The sequence below is a fragment of the Acomys minous genome (genome assembly GCF_964271855.1).
Source record: "Acomys minous genome assembly, chromosome: 7".
Classification (NCBI taxonomy): Eukaryota; Metazoa; Chordata; class Mammalia; order Rodentia; family Muridae; genus Acomys; species Acomys minous.
The window spans coordinates 73,351,206-73,371,993 of NC_140488.1; the positions used below are offsets into that span (position 1 = coordinate 73,351,206).

The following is a 20,788-nucleotide window of genomic DNA, read 5'->3' on the forward strand; positions in this document are numbered from 1 at the left end:
ATTGGCACCCTCACCCCAGGTTTGGGCCATCTATGTTCACCCTCCCTTTCCCCCCAAGATGCAGGAAAAAATTTAGCCATCCTAAGAGACCTTAGCCTATTGTGAAGGTCAAGGAACCTTTTGTATACTTTCCTTTAAATATTTTTTGCTTCGTGGCTTAGGTTGGCCTTGAACTTTTAGGAATCCTCCCACCACAGCCTTCAGCATTTGGATAACAGACCACAAGCTAATGGGGTTGGGGGGGAGGGGTTGGTTGTTTGTTTCCTAAGTTTGTTTTTGTTTTGTTTGTTTCTTTGTTTGAGCCAGGATTTCACCATGTGGCCCAGGCTGACCTCAAACTCACCATCCTCCTACTACATGTCCCCAGTGCTGGGATTACAGGTATGAACCACTGGACCTGGTTTATATATGCTTCTTGGAGTTGTTGGTTTTTATTTCTGAAACCAAGTCTTACTTCATAGCCCATGGTGGCCTGAAACTCACTATGTAGCCTTGGCTGGCCTTGAAGTGGCATGGGTCTTCCTGCTTCCGTCCCTCCAGCAGGGGAATTATAGGCATAAGGCAGCACATATATTTCTATATATTTTTTCTATTCTTTTACTTCAGATTTTTCATTGGTAGTTAGATTTAACTTTAAAAATTAACATTCTTCTTTAAACTGCACTTAGTAATATCTTTACTAATGCATTTGATAATACCCTTAATAATGCCTTTATTTTACTAAAACCTACATTTTGGACCTTTAAACTTTCAGCCAGCTCTTTCCTTCTTATTATGACAGCACGTGGAAAGAGCACACTGACTAGTCTGTAATACTTCCTTGTATACTTGAAACTTTCTGAGAGAGTAAATCTCACCATATCAGAGTGAGGTGATGGGTACATTAATTGAGTGTGCTAGTGATTTCACAGTACATTCATGTATGTGTCAAATTAAATCGCGTACTGTAAACATGTATGTACAGTTTTTATTGTCAATTATAACTCGGTAAACCTGGGGGATGACATCTGCCTGTCTTTGGTCAAAAGAAAAAGTTCTAAAACTCAAGAATTGGGAAGTAGGAGAATGTTGAAACTTTCCAAATAAAATGTCCCATAGATGTTGTTTTCTGTAACACTCCGAGATTAGCTGTCTGTCCTCTCTTGAATGATCTTGCAGAATCCAGTGACAGGCTTGCTTCCGGCCAGTTATGATCAGAAAGATGCCTGGGTCCGAGATAATGTGTATAGCATCCTGGCTGTCTGGGGTTTGGGCTTGGCATATCGGAAGAATGCAGACCGTGATGAGGACAAGGCAAAGGCCTATGAACTGGAGCAGGTAATCAAAACAAAACTATGTGGAGATGTGGAGTTGTGTGTGGCTGTAGTAGGGAGAGCGGGTGTTGAAGGAAACATAGCCCTATATGACCTTACTGAAACTGCATTCTGTAAATTTTTCCTGTACTATGACTGAAGTGGTTTGCGTTTGGTTTGGTTATTCAGTGGAAAATTGGAACTTGCAGATTCAGGAAAAGGGGTTCAGCACGTTCATTACTTTTGAAACTCCTACCCTGATGTATTCCCTAAAATTAGTAAGCCTTTAAATGTATTCTCAGGTTCTACCATTTTATTTTCATTGGAAAGAATATTTGGGATCAGATATGTACTATTTTCCTTATATTTGAAAGTAATCGTAGTATCTGTGCGAGTTGAACTGACACAAATCAACAGGTTTTCCTCATTAGATGAAAATAATGACTTGGTTGATCTTTAGAGCTGTGACCACTATTTTAGAGAGCCTGTTGCCTGCTGGGGACAAATTAAGGTCAGATTCAGCAGATGACTTTAAGCCAACTTTTAAGGCACCTTCCCCTCAATAAATTAGCATCCTTGATAGACCTTCTGAACACAAAGAAACTACATCCTCTCAAGTGTCTAAAAAGGCAATAATTTGGCATCATTTGGACTACACAGTACCTTTAATAATAAGACACTCTGCTATGAGTTGTAAGTATACATGGATCCTTTGCCATTAGTGAGAAGGAGCTTGGCCACAACAGCTATTTTCTCCTGTCATCTCCCTGGAACTTAGGAAATCAGGGCTCAAATTGTGATCTATAAATCAGGATACTGGGATCTGTTTGTTTTTAAGAGCAGAAATATATTCAGAAGTTGTAGTTCTTGGCAGTGGGGCAAGTTTCACTGTATTCTCTTTAGCATCAGCAGGCATTTGGAATTCTTTCAAGCTATTCCTGAGAGATACAAACCATTGTTGGAGTATTTGGTCTAGCCAAGGTAGTACAGACTTTTAAAGAAATAAGGGCCATTATAGAAACTTGGAAAATGTAGAGAGTATTTTTTTAAACCACCTACTCCTTCATCCTACTCTGAACATTTTGTTATTTTTATCTCAATAGTTTGTTCTTTGTTTTGATTTGCTATAAATTACTATCAGTAGAACTTTTCTTATGTGCCTAATATAATTTGATCAAAAATTTCAGTATTATTGGAATAAAACTGTTGTCCCACCATTTTTCAGAGTTGGTGCTTTTCCTTTTTTGACTCAAGTGGGAAAATGAGGAAAAAGGTGAATTGTTGGTTCTAAAATTTTAGTGTTCTATTATATAACCTTTCACATAGCTGAAAAATATTTTATATCACCACATTAGTAATTTTGGAATGTTTTAGAACATTATAAAAATGGGAAACAGTTTTAGAAGAGAAAAGTTCCTATGGGGGTTCTAAATTTTTATGGACTTGTTTTATGAATCAAAACAAATTTGATTATTAGGGCTCATGTCTTAAAATACCTAAGGCAGCATTAATCTAGACTGAGGATAAGAAACCCACCCATCTCTGTAAAAGAACAGAGAGTAAGTATTTTTGGTGTATAGGCCTCTTGTTTCTAATTACTCAGCTCTGTAGATGTAGCAGGAAAGAACCAGAGATAATATGTAAAGAATCAGCATGGCAATGTGCCAAGAAAACCTTATTTACAAAAACAGTGATGCCCTGGATTTGTCCCTGACCCAGGTGAGTAATTCTCAACTCTGGCTGTACATTGGAATTATTTGGAAAGCTTTTCACTGGAACTCACTTTAGAATAATTTAATAAGAATCTGAAGATTATAGCCATGGGTATTTTTTAACTACATGGGTATTCTAATATAGACAGATCTAATATTGTGCCCAGATCATAACGGATCTATGACTAGTAAATGAACATAGATTCAATCCAATATATCCACGGATTAAATTTCTATGTGCTGCCAGCTTCCCATTACTGTGTGGATTTCCCCAAAGACAACGCTAACCATTTATACCCTTTTTGCCAATTCTCATTTTAGCTTCTCTCTCATAAAATCAGAGAATAGACAAGAATTGTGGATGGAAATAAGAAATGGGTTTCACTAACTTCCTTATTCTATGTATTGGAAGTAGAATTATACGCAATTATACTTTTACAAATATTCCTTTTCTTGTGCATATAGATTACGTCTCATAGCTATAAAAAATAAATACTCAGGCAAATCAAGATCTTTCTTTGGCTGCCTCCACTTTGGGTTCTTTCTCAGTTTATTCCCTTTGTATCATATATCAGCCTTTTTTATGGCTTTTCTATTACCTTTATGAGAATGATTGCCAAGTCTCTTCTTTAACTCTGATCTCAGTTGAGATTCAAACTCCGATTTTTATTTATCTGCTTACTAGTCTTCCCTGTGTATCCTGTGGTTCTTCAAACTCTCTGTGCCTGAAAACCCACCTTTCCAAGTAAAACAAAGCATAATCCTCCACCAAACAGTAACAACTTGCCACTGTTTCTCTTACTGGTACCTTCATTTCATGGTATCATCCTCATGGTGTTGCTTAGAAATTTTCTTGCAGTATGGTCCGGGGAACACAAAGCTGATTTAAGATCTTCTAGACTATAAAACAGAAAGCGTTGTTCAGAATCAGAGAAGCTGTTCCATGCTGTGATGTTCTAAAACATACTCCCATGCCAGGCATGCATGAGATGTGTATATATATACACATATATATATATATATGATCAAAACACCCACATATGTATATATCATCAAAATACTCATACATATAAAATGAAAACTGAATCTTTAAAAATAAAATGAAAAATGTAAGCCAGGCCTGGTGGTACACGCCCTTAATCCCAGCACTCAGGAGGCAGAGGCAGGTGGATCTCTGTGAGTTCACGGCCAGCCTGGTCTACAAAGTGAGTCCAGGACAGCCAGGACTCTTACACAGAGAAACCTTGTCTTAAAAAAACAAAAAAAAATGTTTTGTTTTTTTTTAGTAAAAAGATGCTATAGAAGCTGTAGAGCATATACCGGAGGATCCTGAGAGCCCAGGAAATTAACTTGCTCCTGTTCCTAGGTGGATTCTTCTCTATCAAATGGTTGGTTTATTTTTAGGTAAAACTGCCTTAAAAGCTTATAATATTATTTAAATCCAAAGAACCATAAACTATGGCTTTTGAGTCAACATTGAGCTGCAGTCTGTTGTGTGTACCTATAAAATAAATGCCATGTAAATAGAACCCAGGATAAGGTTACTTGTTCTCAAAAGGTCATGTACCGACTGAAGTTGCTGAGTAAGTGTTCTTGTAGCTCAGTATGTTTATAACAGTCTTGTTTCCATTTATTCCTGCAGAGTGTAGTCAAGTTAATGAGGGGACTGCTGCACTGCATGATCAGACAGGTATGGCATTGGTAACAGTTCTAAAAAATACAACATTTTAATAGTGCTTATAGCCTTTTATTCAGAATCACAAATAGTACACTCTAAATTTAGAAGGTTTGAAACTCCTGGGTGGGGATGTCCCACAGAGACTCACCACCCTGTTAGAATTGAAATTATTTTCTTCCAGTCTTTTTCCTTCCTTTACAAATGATTTTTCTTTTAAAAAAAAAGCATTATACTGTTTGCAATTATGTGTGCTAGACAAAACATGATACAGGCCTTAAAAAACCCTCATCTGAAACTCTTAGGTCCAGATCAGTTCTAAAACTAATAAATATTCAGATTTTTTAAAAGACAGCACATTGCACATTATCATGTAATTTCTCATGTCTTCAGTGGCTAGAGAAACATACTCTGCAATAAAAAAATCATAGAGACTAATTCCTTTTACACTTAGTGTCTCCACCAAATGAGTTTGGATATAAAATGCAGGTAGAAAAATCTTTCAAAGTATTTTCAATTTTAAGATTGGAGATAAGATAAGGAATCTTGAACTTCAAGTAATTCTCTGACCTTCAGTGTAGCTGAACATTGTTTTATATGTGAATTGAAAGTCTGCATTTTCCTAAGAAACTGTTATTCTGGGATCTTAAAACATGTACATATTGACTCTGAATTATATTAAAGTACAAAGAAATCAGCTCTCAACTTCCTTAATCTACAAATGATTTTAAATTATGTACAGTTATTTATTGTATGTATATCTTTACTAGTCTTACATATAGTTTCTTTGTCATTATACTTCATTTGTATTTTAGATTTTATACTTTCTCTTATTAAATTTCATGAACCATATTTAAGATGTAACGGTTATTACCATGCGTCAGGAATTATGTCAGGCATTATTAGTTGCCTTTTACCCAAGGTTTCTGTGTGGACTTCTGCTGAGTGTATGTGTATGCTAAGATTGGTCCCAGGGCCTTATGTATCCTCAGAGTAGATTACTACTAAGCTGTGTCCTCAGATCCCAATGACTCTCTTATCATGGCATCTTCAAAATGTATCCTCTTGGTGTCAGAGATATGGATGAACAGTTAAGAGCACACATTGCTCTTGAAGAGGACCTGAGTTTGGTTCCTAACATCTAAGTTGGGCTCAGGTAGCTTACAACTGCCTGTAACTTCAGCTCCAAGGAATCTGATGCCCTTTTCTGGCTTCTGGGGGGGTCCCATACTCCAAAACAGCTATGCACAAACAAAAAATATCCTCGTCTCTCAACTTATCTCCACATTCCTACTTTAATTTTAAGAACAAATGTATAGCCCTGATTTATCTTATTAAACTGTTTTTTCACAATTGAACTTGCATTTTCTCTACAATATGGCAAAGCAACCATTTGAAAAGCATAGAAAAGAGGTAACAAACAGGAGATAGATGTTTCTGACCATTTCTTATTTTTTATTAAAAATAACAGATTTCCCCAGTGTAGGGAAGAAACGGTAACAGTGTATTTCAGATATTCATAGTTGCCTGAAGGCAGAGTGCAGTGATGATAGCACTACAGATGCGTGTCATATGGGTGGATTGTTTTCTGGCTTCTTATACTGTTTTCTTTTCAGGTGGATAAAGTAGAGTCCTTCAAGTATAGTCAGAGTACTAAAGATAGCCTCCATGCCAAGTACAACACCAAAACATGTGCCACTGTAGTGGGTGATGACGAGTGGGGACATCTGCAGTTGGATGCTACTTCTGTGTACCTGCTCTTCCTAGCACAAATGACTGCCTCAGGTCAGTACAAGGAGAGAATCACTGCATGCCCCTAAGTTTGCAGCATCTACTATGGTTCATTCATCTGGCTTCTCTGTTGGTATTGGCCAGAAAATAAAGTATCCCTTTATAGTGCTCAAAGAAACACATTAGAAATAATGATAATTTAAGTTTTGTACAGCTAGCTAACTCTTTTGAGGTCTAAGCAATATCTTACTGTATTGTGAAACAAATTTGCAGTACTAATTAATATTCTTTTAAAATGGGAACCAGGAAATCTGGCCTAGATCTTTAGATAGGCATTTTTATTATTTTCATACTATACATCAAAATGCCTGTACTTAGGGTAGCTATAGAACCACACACTTTATATACTCTCTATGAGCATAATCTGAACCCAAATGTACATGTTTTGTTATTAAACAATATTCTATGTAAGTACTTTTTTTGATTAGCTTTAGATGCTTGATATGCAAAAGAAAATTAAAAGAAATATGGTAGCTCTATATCCTAGCACTTGGGAGGCAGATGCAGGGGAATTGTTGCTAGTTCCAGGCCAGCCCTGGTTTACATAGCAACTTCGAGGCCAGTCAGAGCTAGGCCAGTCAAAGCTATGCAGTGAGACCCTGTCTTAAAACAACAGCAGCATAGTTCCCTTTATAGATGTAAAGTTGGAAATGGAAACAGTCTTATTAAATTGATTTCCTAAACTTAATAAGAGCATTTCTAGGTCATTTAAAGTAAGGTAATGTATTCACACTACCATTTTTTCTGTGATACTGGGGCTTTAACACAGGGAATCATGCATGCTAGATAATCTCTCTACCTTTAAGCTGAAATCCTAGCCCCACTCCACACCCTTTTGAAGAGAGGGTCTCACTAAATTGTCCAGGTCAGAATTCCTTGACACTAAAGGAACCCGGAATAGTAATTCCTTCAGAATAGTCTTTTCTCTTTCTTTTTCAAATAAATGTTAGTGATAAACTGTGGTTCTGCACTGGACTTCCTCCTTTGCCTGGGGCATCCTGGCACTACTCCACACGGGGCTGGGAAGGATGAAGCAGGGCGGGGACAGTCCTGGTCTGGCTGGGAGTGCAGCGGGGAGAAGGCCCTCTCAGAGGATTTTAGTGTTACAGTGCTCTTAGGGAGCCCGGTGAGACAGCTTGTGCACTTTATTTGAGGTGAACAAGGGCTTTATGAACCTTGAGGAGTGGGAAAGGGGTTTCCAGGGTCGGCACATATCATTTGCCAGAGCTGAGATGTTGGGGGTCCTTTATTTGCATTCCAGGTGCTAGGCTATGTGACTACTTCCAGAATTGTGGAAATGAGGGCAGCAGGACTATGCGGGCCAGGACTTGCAGACACAGAACAGGGGGTAGTGATCCTTACTTGTGATGGTCTCAAAATTGGGATTTTTGGGGTTTGGACAGGTCTCAACCTATCTCTAGTTCCAGGCCGATTTCCCTAGTAGCATAGTCCATGTGCCCCACAATAAACTCTTTAATTTTTTCTTCTAGAACACAGCCTAGACTCTGAATAACTTTTCTACAAAACATCGAATTACTTTCCTTTTGGAAGAGAAATTTCTTCCAGAATAAATATAATTTTGTTTGATTTCTTTAAATAAATAGTACTTATAATTTCATTTTTAATAATATTTTATTCCAATTCTGAAAGCTGTTTTTTTATTTTAAATTTTTAAATGTTTAAATTTCTTTTGATACAGGGTTTCTTTGTGTAGCCTTGGCTGTCCTGGAACTCTGTAGACTGGGTTGGCTTCAAACTCAGAGATCCACCTGCCTCAGCCTCCTGAGTGCTGTGATTAAAGATGTGAGTGACCATCAGCTAGCTTATTTCTTTTTCTTTTTCAACAAAGCAAACACTGACTAAATATCCCTGGTAGTTTTTATATGTGATTCCCCAAGATGGAAGTAGATACATATTAAAAAGGCTCATGAGATATATTCATTAAAGAAGTGTTTGTCGATTCCTAACTTAATTAATTTTTCAGTTTCAAGCAGCTGACCTTGATAGGTGCTTATAATGAAGTGTGTGTCATTTAATTAAGTCTTTGAGAAATGAGTATGAATAAGTCAAAATTTACAGTTCAGAAAGGGAAGGGAATAATAAGTATATAGTATAGATGTTTGGAAGGTAGAGCTTTAGCTAGAACATTAGGGCTAGCTATTTGAGGGCTTGTGTAGCATGCTAAATGATTTGGAATTATAGTCTGCAATCAGTAGAGAGCCATTTGATGTAAGTACTCAAGGGACTTTATGAGGGTTCATTCTAGTGGCAGAAAGATCGATTGATGAGCTAGATTAGATGAGGAACAAAATTAAGATGGCAAACTAGCAGAGAGGTTAGTGAAGTTCTTCAGCAAGAAACAATGCAAATTTTTATAACAAACTTGTACTGAAATTGAAGAAGAACTTAGTAACTGGTGAAAAAAAGATATGAATCATCTTCATAGAGAATTAGCAATACCTTGAATGTTTCTGAATACTTAGTAAAGATAGATTTAGACAGAAACTGATTGTAACTTACAAAATGTATGTAGCATGAAGAGCTTCATTGACTCCAGAAAAAATAGCCAAAAAATGCTGAAATTTAAGAACAAACCAACTGTTTGAAGCCTTTCGAATATGTTCAAAAGGACATATAGTGAGTAGAAAAGCACTCCAGCAAAATCAAATTATTGAGATCAGTAAGGGACTGTGGTATCTGGTCTTAGGTTAAGCCCTCTTCTGTCCCAACTCAGGACAATAGTAGTACTGTTTGAGGTTGATATAGCCAGAACACAGGCTTCCTCTCCTAAGCTCTAGTTCAGTGGTTCTCAACCTTCCTAATGCTGTGACCCTTTAATTCAGTTCCTCATGTTGTGGTGACCCCCAACCATAAAATATCTTTCATCACCACTTCATAACTGGAATTTTGCTGCTGTTATGAATTGTAATGTAAATATTAGTGAAGGTTTTTTTGGATGGTCTTTGGAGGTCGTGAGCCACAGGTTGAGAACTGCTGCTCTACTTTTAAGGCTCCTGAATCTCCCTCAGAAAATATGCTGCCATCATTTATCATTCTCCCAAGCTCTGTATTGCAGAAGCCCTAGTCAGGCAAGTTCAGCTTTGGGGTCTCCCATACTGCCAGACACTTGTGAAGGACAATCCACCTCAGACAGAGCCGAGCGAGAATACTAAGTACATCATCTACCTCTTGATTGGGTCAAACATTCTAGGTTGGAATATGCAATCTGTGACAATCAAAAGCTACGACTCCTGTCCTGAACCTACTGTATAAAACAGGAGTTCCATTCTGGAAGAAATGGGTCACTGTACTCACTACCAGTGCTGGAGCACTGCCACAGAAAATTTAGTGGAGGGTAGAAACAAACTGTAAAAGCAAAGCTCCTTAGCTCTTCTTAAGAAAATTAACTTTTCAGAGAAAGTTCAATTTTGGTTCTCAGTAATTCAGATAAAGGGCTGGGCAGGTGGCTCAGCAATTAGGAGCAGAGGCTGCTCTTCCAGAGGATCTGGGCTGGATTCGCAGCATCTACATGGTGGCTCACAGTCATCTGTAACTCTTAATTCCAGGGGCTTCAATGCCCCCTTCTGGCCTCATCATGTACTGCATGTACATGGTGCACAGCCATACGTGCAGGCAGATCACCCACACATGCAGGCAAAATACCCACACAAATCAAAGTAATTATTTTTAAAAACACTAAAAAGTTAAGATGAAGGTAATTGTTTTGTAACAGGAAGAAACTAATAGAAAGATTAGCTAGAAATTTCAACAGATCCAAACTGAGGAGTTCTTCTAGGTGTTAGAACAAGTATCAAAGACTTGACTCAGTGATTGTAGCAGAAAGGGCCCAAGTTAACTGTTTGAAATGATGGAGCACTTTATGTTTGGGGTTCTATAAGACAATAGAGCAATCAGTTGAAATCAGTGGTGGGAGCTTAGCTTGATTCTGACAGAGGCAGATATCTACCAGATGTTGGACAGAGGTAGTTAATGAGCTCCTCTCCCCCAACAACAGCATCGTTGTCTTCTCCTTAGAGTGACAATGCATGTCCCTCTGAGGCTGCATGCTATTGGGGGGAATAGGTTATACTGAAGTACTTCAGTCAAATCTCCAAATAAACAGTCCCCAGCAAAGAGGACATCAGGCTCTAGCATTCTCACAACCTACTGTGTAACATTACCCAGGTTTCCACCTAAAAATGTAGATGAAAAGCAACAAGAAAACAGAAATATATAGTGGTGTACACCTGTATCTCAGCACTCAGGAGGCAGAGGCAGGGAGATTACGGATTAGAGGCTACCTGGAATACACAGGAAGGCCCTGTCTGAGAAAGAAAGGGGGGAGAGGGAAAGAGGAAAGGTTGAGAGAGGGGTATGTGAGAGAGAGACAGAGGTGCACTTGAGAGGTGGAGACAAGAGGGTTAGGAGTTCAAAGCCAGGATTGGGTACATAGTGAGAGCATGGCCATCTTAGGATATAGAGTACTCTTCTCAAAAACCAAAACCAAACCAAACCAAGAAAATAACAACAACAAAAGAAAACAGGAAGGAAAGTTCTTTTGTTTTTGTTTGTTTGTTTGTTTGTTTTTGAGTCCTGGTTTATATTTATTTAGTTTCAGGTGCATAATTTGATATGTGATTAAATTAGGGGCATATTACTAAGATTTTATTTAGTCTTAACTTGAAAGGATTTTGTGTTAGAAAATCTTGGTAAGGTTTGGAGAACCTAAAAATTATTTACAGTGAACATAAGGAAAGAAGGAGCAATTTCCTTTATATAAAATGGAATAAAACCTTTAAGTGTGTTGTCTCTTTTGGGATGATACCAAAAGTATTAATAGCTAAAGAAAAAGTGTATTTGGAATGTACCAAAATTAACATCAAGGACCCAATCAAGAACATAAAAGACGATCTATTATAGTATGTTGTCCACTTGGGAGCATAGCACTTGGGAGGTGGCAATAGGAAGATCCAGAGTTGAAGGCCATCTTCAACTAAATAGCAAATTTGATGCTAAACTGTGACATCCCATTTTTAAAAAAAAAAACACCCCTCTCAGTATATGTGTATTTGTGTTGTGTGTGTGTAAAATCAGCCTATATAGAAGAAAATATTAGCAAATCATATATAAGCTGTTTGTATCTAGTTGAAAGAACTCTCACTCACAACTCATTATTTAGAAGGTGAGCAGCATAATTAAGTCATATTGTGGGATGGTATATGCTTATAGACCTAATAGTTGGAAGCCAAAGGCATAAGCATCTCAAGTTTAAACCATAGAAAGACCTGTCTCCAAACAAAAGAGAAAAAGAAAGGAAAAAAGTAATGTCTTCCTTTAAAATGTTCAGAGTGGGCTGGAGAGGTGGCTCAGTGTTTAATACCACTGGCTGCTCTTCCAAAGGACTTGGATTCAATTCATAGCATCTACATGGTAGCTAGCAACAATCTGTTACCCTAGTCTGAGGCAGTCTGACACCTTCTGGACTCCACAGGCACAGCATGCATGTAGTACATAGACACATATGCAGGCAAAAACACCCATACACACAAAAATAAGCTCAATTAAAAAGAATAAAAATGGTCCAATAGCCAGTAAGTACATGAAAAGATGCTGTGCATCACCAATCACTAGAGGAATGCTAATCTGAATCACTGTGAGACCCACTTTAGCTGCACCAGAGTATCAGTAATAAAGAAGACAGATATAAACTGTTGCTAAAGATATGGAGAAATTGGATCCCTTGTCCACTGTTCTGGAAATGTAAAATGAGGGCGAGGGAGATGTTTCCACAGGTAAAAGTGCCTGCTGTTAGGCCTGACAACCTGGATGCAATCCCTGGACCCATATTGTGGAAGAAAAGAACCAACTACCCTCAAGTTGTCCTTTGACTTCCTTCTGTACAAGGGCGCATGTGTGCACGCACGCGCGCGCACACACACACGAATATAACTGAAAAAAATTAATGTAAAATGATGCAACCACTTTGGAGAGCAATCTAGCAATGCCTCAGAAGCTTAAATATAGAACTATCTTATGATCCAGCAGTTTTTCTCTTAAGTATGTAGATAGTCAAGAAAAATTGAAACATGTCCCCACACACAAAGGTGTACATGAATATTTATAGCAGCATTATTTATGATAACTAAAAAGTAGAAACAACCCAATGTCTATCACCTGATGATTGCCAATAAAGGAAGTACTGATGCATCCCACAACACAAAGGGACTTTCAAAATACTGTGTTCAATGAATGAACACTGACATAAACACTGCATATGATAAACTTCCATTTATATGAATGTCCAATGAGTAAACAATTTCTTTTTATGGTGATGAACATGTTCCACAATTGATTGTAATAATAGATATATGCTGTACATGCAGTGAAAACCAGTATATTATATACTTGGGATCAATGAGTTATATGATAAACTATCTCAGTGAAAATGTTTATAAATGTATAGGAAAGAACAATAGAGGCCAGTTATGCTGGCCAGGTAAGTAAAGTCAATTGAAGTGAAGCTGATTTGAGCTGAGTGCATTGAGTCACCTCCATTTCTGATAACCGCCTGGCTCTATCTTTTCCCCTCAGGGCTGCATATCATCCACAGCCTAGATGAAGTCAATTTTATACAGAATCTTGTGTTTTACATTGAAGCTGCATATAAAACTGCTGTAAGTACTTATTTTAGAATGAACTTAAATAGAGTGGTTTTATTTCTAAAATACCAAACATTTCTTCTTCTCATAATGCTGAACCTTATGATGGGCTAAACCATTTCCAGCTTCCTTACCAACATCTCCATTCCGCTACTGCTTGTCCTGTCATCAGTGTGTTACAGAGATAAAGAAGGTCCAAATTCTATGCTTTCATTTCTTTCAAATTCCATACTTCATGGGGTGAACTTGGCAATTTGAGACTAAATTATAGTCATTTTATTTTATTACTATTTTCATTTAATATATTTTAGTAGAGCATCTCTAGCCCAGGCTGGTCCTGAACTCGCTACCACATGAGGATGATCTTAAACTTCTGATTCTTCTGCCTCTACTTCCTGATTGTGTTGGAACTAGTCATAAGCTACCATGACCAGTTTTGTGTTGTGCTTGGACTTGAGTCCTAGGCAAGCACTCAAAAAACTGAGCTATATCTCTAGCCTCTTATGGTCTTATTTTAATTGAAATATTTAAAAAGATCATCATAGCTGAGTGATGTTATGGGCCATTTAGCTGCACATAAAAATTTTATTCATGTGTTTATTGTTGGTATATTGATTTAGAATCTACTATACAAAAGGGTTTTCCTTTATAAAGTAGGTTCATATTAAATAATCATCTATAATATTTTCTCTATATAAAATGTTGTATTAGACACTACAGAGATGTGTTTTTTTTCCTTTAATTTAATATGAAGCATTTTGTTGCTGTTCCCTGAGACTTTCTTCATAATCTCCCAAACTCAAATAATTCAAATGCCAATGAACAGGTAAATGGACAAACAAACTGTATTATTAATTAATGTTCAACAGTAAAAAAGAATGAACTATTGACCCATGCAAAAACATGAATAAATCTAAAAAGCATTATGGTTAGTAGGAGAAGTCTCAGAGAAGAGATACACAAGCCTGGGCATGGGGAGTGTAAGTCTTTAATCTCAGTACTTAGGAGGCAGATGCAGGTGGGTCTTCATGAGTTTGAGGCCATCCTGATCCATACAGCAAGGTTCAAGCTAGCCAGGAGTACATAGTGAGAACCTTTCTCAAAATATGTATGTATGTATGTGTATGTGCGTGTGTGGGTGCATGCTTGTGTACACATACATATAGTATGATTATACTAACAAAATCCTAGACATCTGTAAGGCAGTAAGTGGACTTGTAATTGCTTCTTAATAGGGGCAGAGGAAGAGGTGAATTTTGGAAGCCATAAGGAGCTTTGAGAGTTTTTGAAAACATGATAGTTTCACATGTATAAATATAATTAATTAATCACGGTAGCACCAGCTAGATGGCTCAGTGGTTAAAGGTGCTCTCTGCCAAGACTGATGTCCTGAGGTCAATCTTTGGGACCTACATAGTAGAAGGAGAGGATCAGTTCCTTCATATTGTCCTCTAAGTATTCCATAGTTATGTGCTGTATGCACATACACAAATGTAATAAACATTTTAAATTAAGAATCATACTGAATAAATGAGATATATTCCGTTTTATGTCTACCATTTACATCAATAAAGATATAAAGTTTATTAATGTTGTGCAATGGATAAATAAAGTTGCTCTAAGACTGGACAAAAAAATACTCCAGTCTTCTTTGATTGTGCTTTTACTGTGTTTCCATTTGTTACTGACTAACCCCCTTGTATTCAACACAGGACACATGGCAGGCAAGCACTCTAGCACTGAACTGTATCCTCAGTCAACATTCTTTTTCTTTTTCTTTCCTTTTTTTTTTTTTTTTTTTTTTTTTTTTTGGTTTTTTGAGACAGGGTTTTTCTGTGTAGCCTTGGCTGTCCTGGACTCACTTTTTTAGACCAGGCTGGCCTCGAACTCACAGTGATCCGCCTGCCTCTGCCTCCCGAGTGCTGAGATTACAGGTGCGTGCCACCATGCCCAGCCTCTTTTTCATTTTTTAACTGTTGTATTATTTTAAAAGATATTACTTTTTAAATGAATTTATCATTTCTGATAATGTTCATTTCTCCATGCATATGTGTATTGTATCCTTACCCATTTCTTTTGTGATGAACATACAGTGTGCTTTTTAACTTGGCTATTATAAATAGTACTATAGTAAATGTGGGTGTGTAGGTCTCTGTAGTTTACTCATTTAGAATACTAAAAGTAGTATAACTGAATTGTATGGCAGATCTATTTTTAATTTTTAAAGGAACTTCCTTATTGGTTTTCATATTGCTGAACTAATTTACATGCTCACTAGCAGTGTGTAACATTTCCCTATATTTGTTGTTACTTATTTCTATGATAAAATTTCAATGTACTTTTGGTTGGGTTTTGTTGTTGTTGTTGTTGTTGTTTTTTGTTGTTGTTTTGTTTTTTTTTGAGGCAAAGTTTCTCTGTGCAGCCTTGGCTGTCCTGGAACTCACTCTGTAGACCAGGCTGGCCTTGAACTCACAGAGATCTGCCTGTCTCTGTCTCCCCAGTGCTGGGATTAAAGGCATGCACCACCACAGCCTGGCTCTTAATGTAGTTTTTATTGTTGCATGCATTTTTAATTGAGGCTGGTCTGAAACTTGCACTGTAACATAGGCTAGTTTCAAATGTAATAATGATCTTCTCGCCTCAGCTTTCCAAGTTCAAGCATTACAGGAATAGAACACCACATTTGAATACAGTATAGTTTTCATTTATATTTCCTTAATGCCTAAGGATGTTGAACATTTCTTCATTTATCTATTAGTCATTTGTACTTCATTCCATTACTCGATTTATTCATTGAATTGTTTGATTCAGGGTGCTTAATTTTTTATTTCTATACATATTCTAAATAATAGTTATCTGTCAGATATTTAGCTAAAAATATTCTCCCAGTCTATAGAGTCAAACAGGAGTTTCTTTGAGACTGCCTGTTCCTGAATAATGACACGGAGGGAGACCTTTTATATTTATCATAAGCTTATGGTACCATAGCTGGGAAGACTCAGCTATTGTAACCTGACTATACTGGCCTGGTCTATGTCCCACCATGGGACCTGTTACCTGTCCTTCTTAGTCTCTAGTCCTGACTCAGGCTTCTTCCTCCATACCCCGCTGATGACTCATGCCCCTGAGCTGCCTTCGCAGAGTCCCTTGGAAGTCCTCCCTCCCTCTCTTGCCTCAGCTATTGGTCATTCCACTTTTTATTTAAGCAATCAGAAGGTGATGGAGAGCAGTGTTTACAAAATACTAAGACAAGAGATGCTTCATAAAAATGACAATACCGAAGTCCGGCCTATAATCAACATTTGAATAATATAATGACAACCTTTACACCATGCACAAAAAGATCACCCCGAGAACAGAATGTCTCCTCAACAACAGAATGTCTCCTCGCTGTTGTTAGTCCTTTGCTGTACAGAAAGAAGCCTTTTAACATTGTAGAATTCCACTTGTCAGTTCTTGGGATTGTTTCCTAAGCTGTTAAAAACATTTTCAGAAAAAAATGTTTTCAGAATGTTTTTGCCAATGCCTTTATCTTGAAGTTTTTCCCTATGTCTTCCTATAAGTTTGAGTTTCAGGTCTTTTTTGTTTGTTTGTTTGTTTTGTTTTGTTTGTTTGTTTTGTTTTGTTTTTTGAGACAGGGTCTCTCTGTGTAGCCTTGACTGTCCTGGACTCGCTTTGTAGACCAGGCTGGCCTCGAACTCACTGAGATCCCACTGCCTCTGCCTCCCGAGTGCTGGGATTAAAGGCGTGTGCCACCACACTCAACTCCTTGTGTCATTTCTTCTTTTAGTGGAAATACTTTAAATATTTCCCTACTGAGTATAATGTTAGCTATGGGTTTGACATATTTTATTATGTTAAGGTATGTTTCGTCTAGTCCTGTCTTATTCAGGGCTTTTATCACTTTGTTGAACTTTGTCAAAACCTCTTTGTGTATCTACTGAGATCATGACATGATTCTGTCTTTGAGTCTATTTATGTAACATACTAAATTTAGCAATTTACATGTAGTGAACCATACATGTATCCTTGGAATGAAACAGTTTAGTCATTGTTAATGATCTTTTTAAATATATTGTTGAATTTAGTTTACAAGTATTTTATTAAGTATTTTTAGATCTATGTCTCTGTTGATCGACACATTAAAGATAATGTCAGAGAAGATACCAAAATGTGCTAATTAATGCCTTACATAAACTGCAGAGAGGCTAGCAAGGTGCATAGATCCTGCTTTAAAGAATAAAAAGAAAAAAACTTCTTGAATTAGCTTAACCAAGAGTGAGGCCAAATTTAAATTTTCCACTTTTATTCCTAGTTTTTAGTTTGTGTTTACTGGCCTGTTTGTTGGGTGTATCTGATCTCTCTGTCCCTGTTGACTATGAGCTGTGTTGTGTTTGTGCCTATTTCTTGGAGTGTGTGTGTGTGTATGTGTGTGTGTCTGTCTATCTGTCTATCTATAATGTTTTTCATGCACCTGTGTCTGTTGCACCTGTTCATAACAAAGGACTTTTTTCCTGTATTTATAAGGGATACATTTTTTTTTACAGAGACCTTTAGCAGAGTTTTACAAGAAAAGAAGTTATGTATTGACCTTGACTGACCCAGAATGCCAAAGGAAACTGCAAACAGATACTATTAACCTCTATCCACATGTTGCTTCCAGCATTTATGTTTGGTGGTGCTGTTATTTAAGTTTGCTTTCAACCCTTTGATTGTTTTCAGCAAATGATTATTGAATGGCTTCTCCACCATCATAATAAAATTGAGCCAACATTTATAGCAAAAGGGCAGGCTTATTAGGGCAGCTCTCAGGTGGGTTCACCAACCTCACAGGAGGGGGTCAGTAAAGTTGCAAGGCTGCTCTAGGGTATGGGAAACCTATTTTTAATAGGTTTTTTGAGACAAGGTTTCTCTGTGTCACAGCCCTGGCTGTAACTCGAAGTGACCCACCTGCCTCTGCCTAAGTGCTGAGATTAAAGGTGTGTGCCACCATGCCTTGCTGAGGGGCATCTTAAAGGGTAGGGGTGGTGATGTGATGGTGAGGTTCTAGCCTTATAGCCTTATTTGGTGAGTTTAGGTCTTAGGTCTGGTGGTCACTTTGGAATCTGAAAGTAGGAGCTGGCTTTGTCCAGTGTTTTGCACAGGCTTTTGATAGTGTGGGCTCCTGCTCAGAAGAGAAAGCCGCAGACCTCTTGGCCCAGGCCATCTTGCCTGTGTCCCAAATTTTCCAGCCTAACAATTACCACAACATACACACATATTATTCTAGGTCAGGGGCATGGGAGAGTATATAATGTAAGATTAAAGCTATGCATTTAGCTTAGGTTGTAAAAGCTAACTGCATGGGAAATCCAAGGCATAGTCAGGTTAGTTACATTTTATTCTCTCTGTCTGTCTCTGTCTCTGTCTCTGTCTCTGTCTCTGTCTCTGTCTCTGTCTCTGTCTCTGTCTCTCTCTCTCTCTCTCTCTCTCTCTCTCTCTCTCTCTCTCTCTCTCTCTCTCTCTGTGTGTGTGTGTGTGTGTGTGTGTGTGTGTCTCCCTCTCTTTCCCTCCTCCCTCCCTCTCTTCCCCCTTTGTTTGTTAATCTCAAAGATGGGAGGAAAAACACTACCTATTCAAATCATCATGACTAAGTTAATTAAAGGAAGATTTTTTATTTGTATACACAGGCTACCTACCCCTAAGGCTGGATTTGAGAGTTCAGTCTTAGATGTGAGAGGAAGACAAGCTCACGGGTTGGAGGTTGGAAATGGGGAGTTTGGCAGGCAAAATAGATAGAGTTACTGTTACTGGAGGAAAACATAAGCATAACAAGTTAATCCCTTCTGAAACAGAGACATGGTTGTCAGGTGGGCAGAACAAGGTAGTCATAGGTAGTCAGTCATATAACCTTTTAAAACAAAGCTAGGTTTGCAAGATGGTTATAAACAACTTTGTGAAACGAAGACAGAACCATTTGTAGGTAAGGGTACAGGTGGAGCATAGCCCAATTCTTGAGAAACTGGCTTAATCATAAACAGGAATGAACCTAGTCTGTCTTTACTATAAGATAGCATTTAAGTCTTCAGATAGAGGCAGGCTGGTTCTTCAGGTTTTTCTGGGTTTCTGTGTGTAGCCCTGGCTGTCTTGGAACTCACGAGGACAGACCAGATTGCCCTTGAATTCAGATATCCTCCTGCTTCTGCTTCCTAAGTGCCAGGACTAAAGGCGTACGCCACCACTACCCAGCTGTATTGTTCTCTTAAAGGCACTTAAATTTAGACAGGCCAAGTACGCAGTAGGATAGCAGAGTAAGTGCATAGTCTTAATTACTGTCAAGGCATATTATTAACTTGGCTGCTGGGTACAGCAGTAGTTTGGTCTCTTTGAGATCCAGAGATATTTTCAGAAAAATACATTACCATGCATTTTTATCAAGATAATTGCTCTGTGTACTAGCTTTGTTTCTTGTTGCTATGGTAAAATGCCCTAACAAAATCAACTGAAGGGAGAAATTGTTTGTTTGTCTCACAGTTCCAAGTTAGGGTCTATCACTGTGGGGAAGGCAAGGTGGCAGGAACTTGAAGCAGCTAATCAAATTGTGTCCACAACCAAGAGCAGAGAGAAATGAATTCACACACTCATGCATGTTTATATCCCCTTTCCCTACCAGTGCTCCTTTTTATTCATTCTAGGGTCCAGCTCAAGAAATGGCACTGCCCACATTCAGGGTGGTTTATCCGACCTCAGTTAATCCAAGTAAGAAAATCCCTCACAGATGTGGCCATAGGCCAACCCAATCTAGACAGTTCTCTGCTGAGGCTTGCTGTCGGGATGATTGCAGGTTGGTTTGGTAGTGTAGTTCATGGAATAGTTTAAGATGTGTTAGTGTCAGTTCTTCTTTTCATCGGAGAAGCTCATTAAGACACAGGATGTTATGAGTCGGTGGTTCTCAGCCTTCCTAATGCTATGACCCTTTATTACCGTGCTTTATGTTATGGTAACCCCCCAACCATAAATTACTTCATTGCTACTTCATAACTATAATTTTGCTACTGATATGAATTGCAATGTAAATATCTACTATACATAATATCTGATATGTGACCCCTGTGAACACTCCAATCTGTTGAGTTACCTGTATAGGCTGTGCAGTGCACTCTGTGTTTTCAGTTTTTTTATTTGAACAGTTGCCCATGCTGGGGGGGGGGGACTTTGGTGATACAGCTGTCTTTAAGTCATTTCTGTTCTTATAAGTTACCACTCACCCTATTCCTGTTAGTAAACCTAATAAAGCTCATTGGTTCACCAAATTGGACTTTGGTGGTATCTTTATTTTGGTCTGTTGTCAGATCTTCATCTGAGATTATTAGAAGTTTGTTCATGTCTCCCCAGGGTACCACAAAACAAATTTCCCCTTTCACTTCTAATTTTATTAATTTGGGTCTTTTTTCTTTTGCTTAGTTATCTGAGAGTTAGCAGTATTGTTTATCTTTTTAAATCTAATTCACTGTTCCATTGAATATTTGTAATGTTCTTTTGGTTTCTATATTTTTTAATTTCTTCTCTGATTTTTATTGTTTTCTTCCATGATCTTTACTATTTCTTCACATATGTTGACTTTTGTTTGGTTTGGTTTTCTTGATTAAGACTTTGAGATTCTATCATTAACTTATTTAC

General features: G+C 37.8%; 1 protein-coding gene across 12 annotated transcripts in view; it reads left to right on the plus strand.

The window, feature by feature from the left end:
* Nucleotides 1–20,788, plus strand: part of PHKA1 (phosphorylase kinase regulatory subunit alpha 1) — a 114,285-nt gene that overhangs the window by 688 nt on the left and 92,809 nt on the right. For 6 of the 12 annotated variants that reach the window (XM_084788805.1, XM_084788807.1, XM_084788809.1 and 3 more), the window contains exons 2-5: nucleotides 1,159–1,317; nucleotides 4,647–4,694; nucleotides 6,296–6,464; nucleotides 13,062–13,144. In XM_084788805.1, coding sequence (XP_084644931.1) covers nucleotides 1,159–1,317; nucleotides 4,647–4,694; nucleotides 6,296–6,464; nucleotides 13,062–13,144 — 459 coding nt within the window. Of the gene's footprint in view, nucleotides 1–306; nucleotides 382–1,158; nucleotides 1,318–4,290; nucleotides 4,393–4,646; nucleotides 4,695–6,295; nucleotides 6,465–13,061; nucleotides 13,145–20,788 lie in introns of those variants that run through there. The other 6 variants (XM_084788800.1, XM_084788804.1, XM_084788806.1 and 3 more) reach the window with 2 other exon arrangements.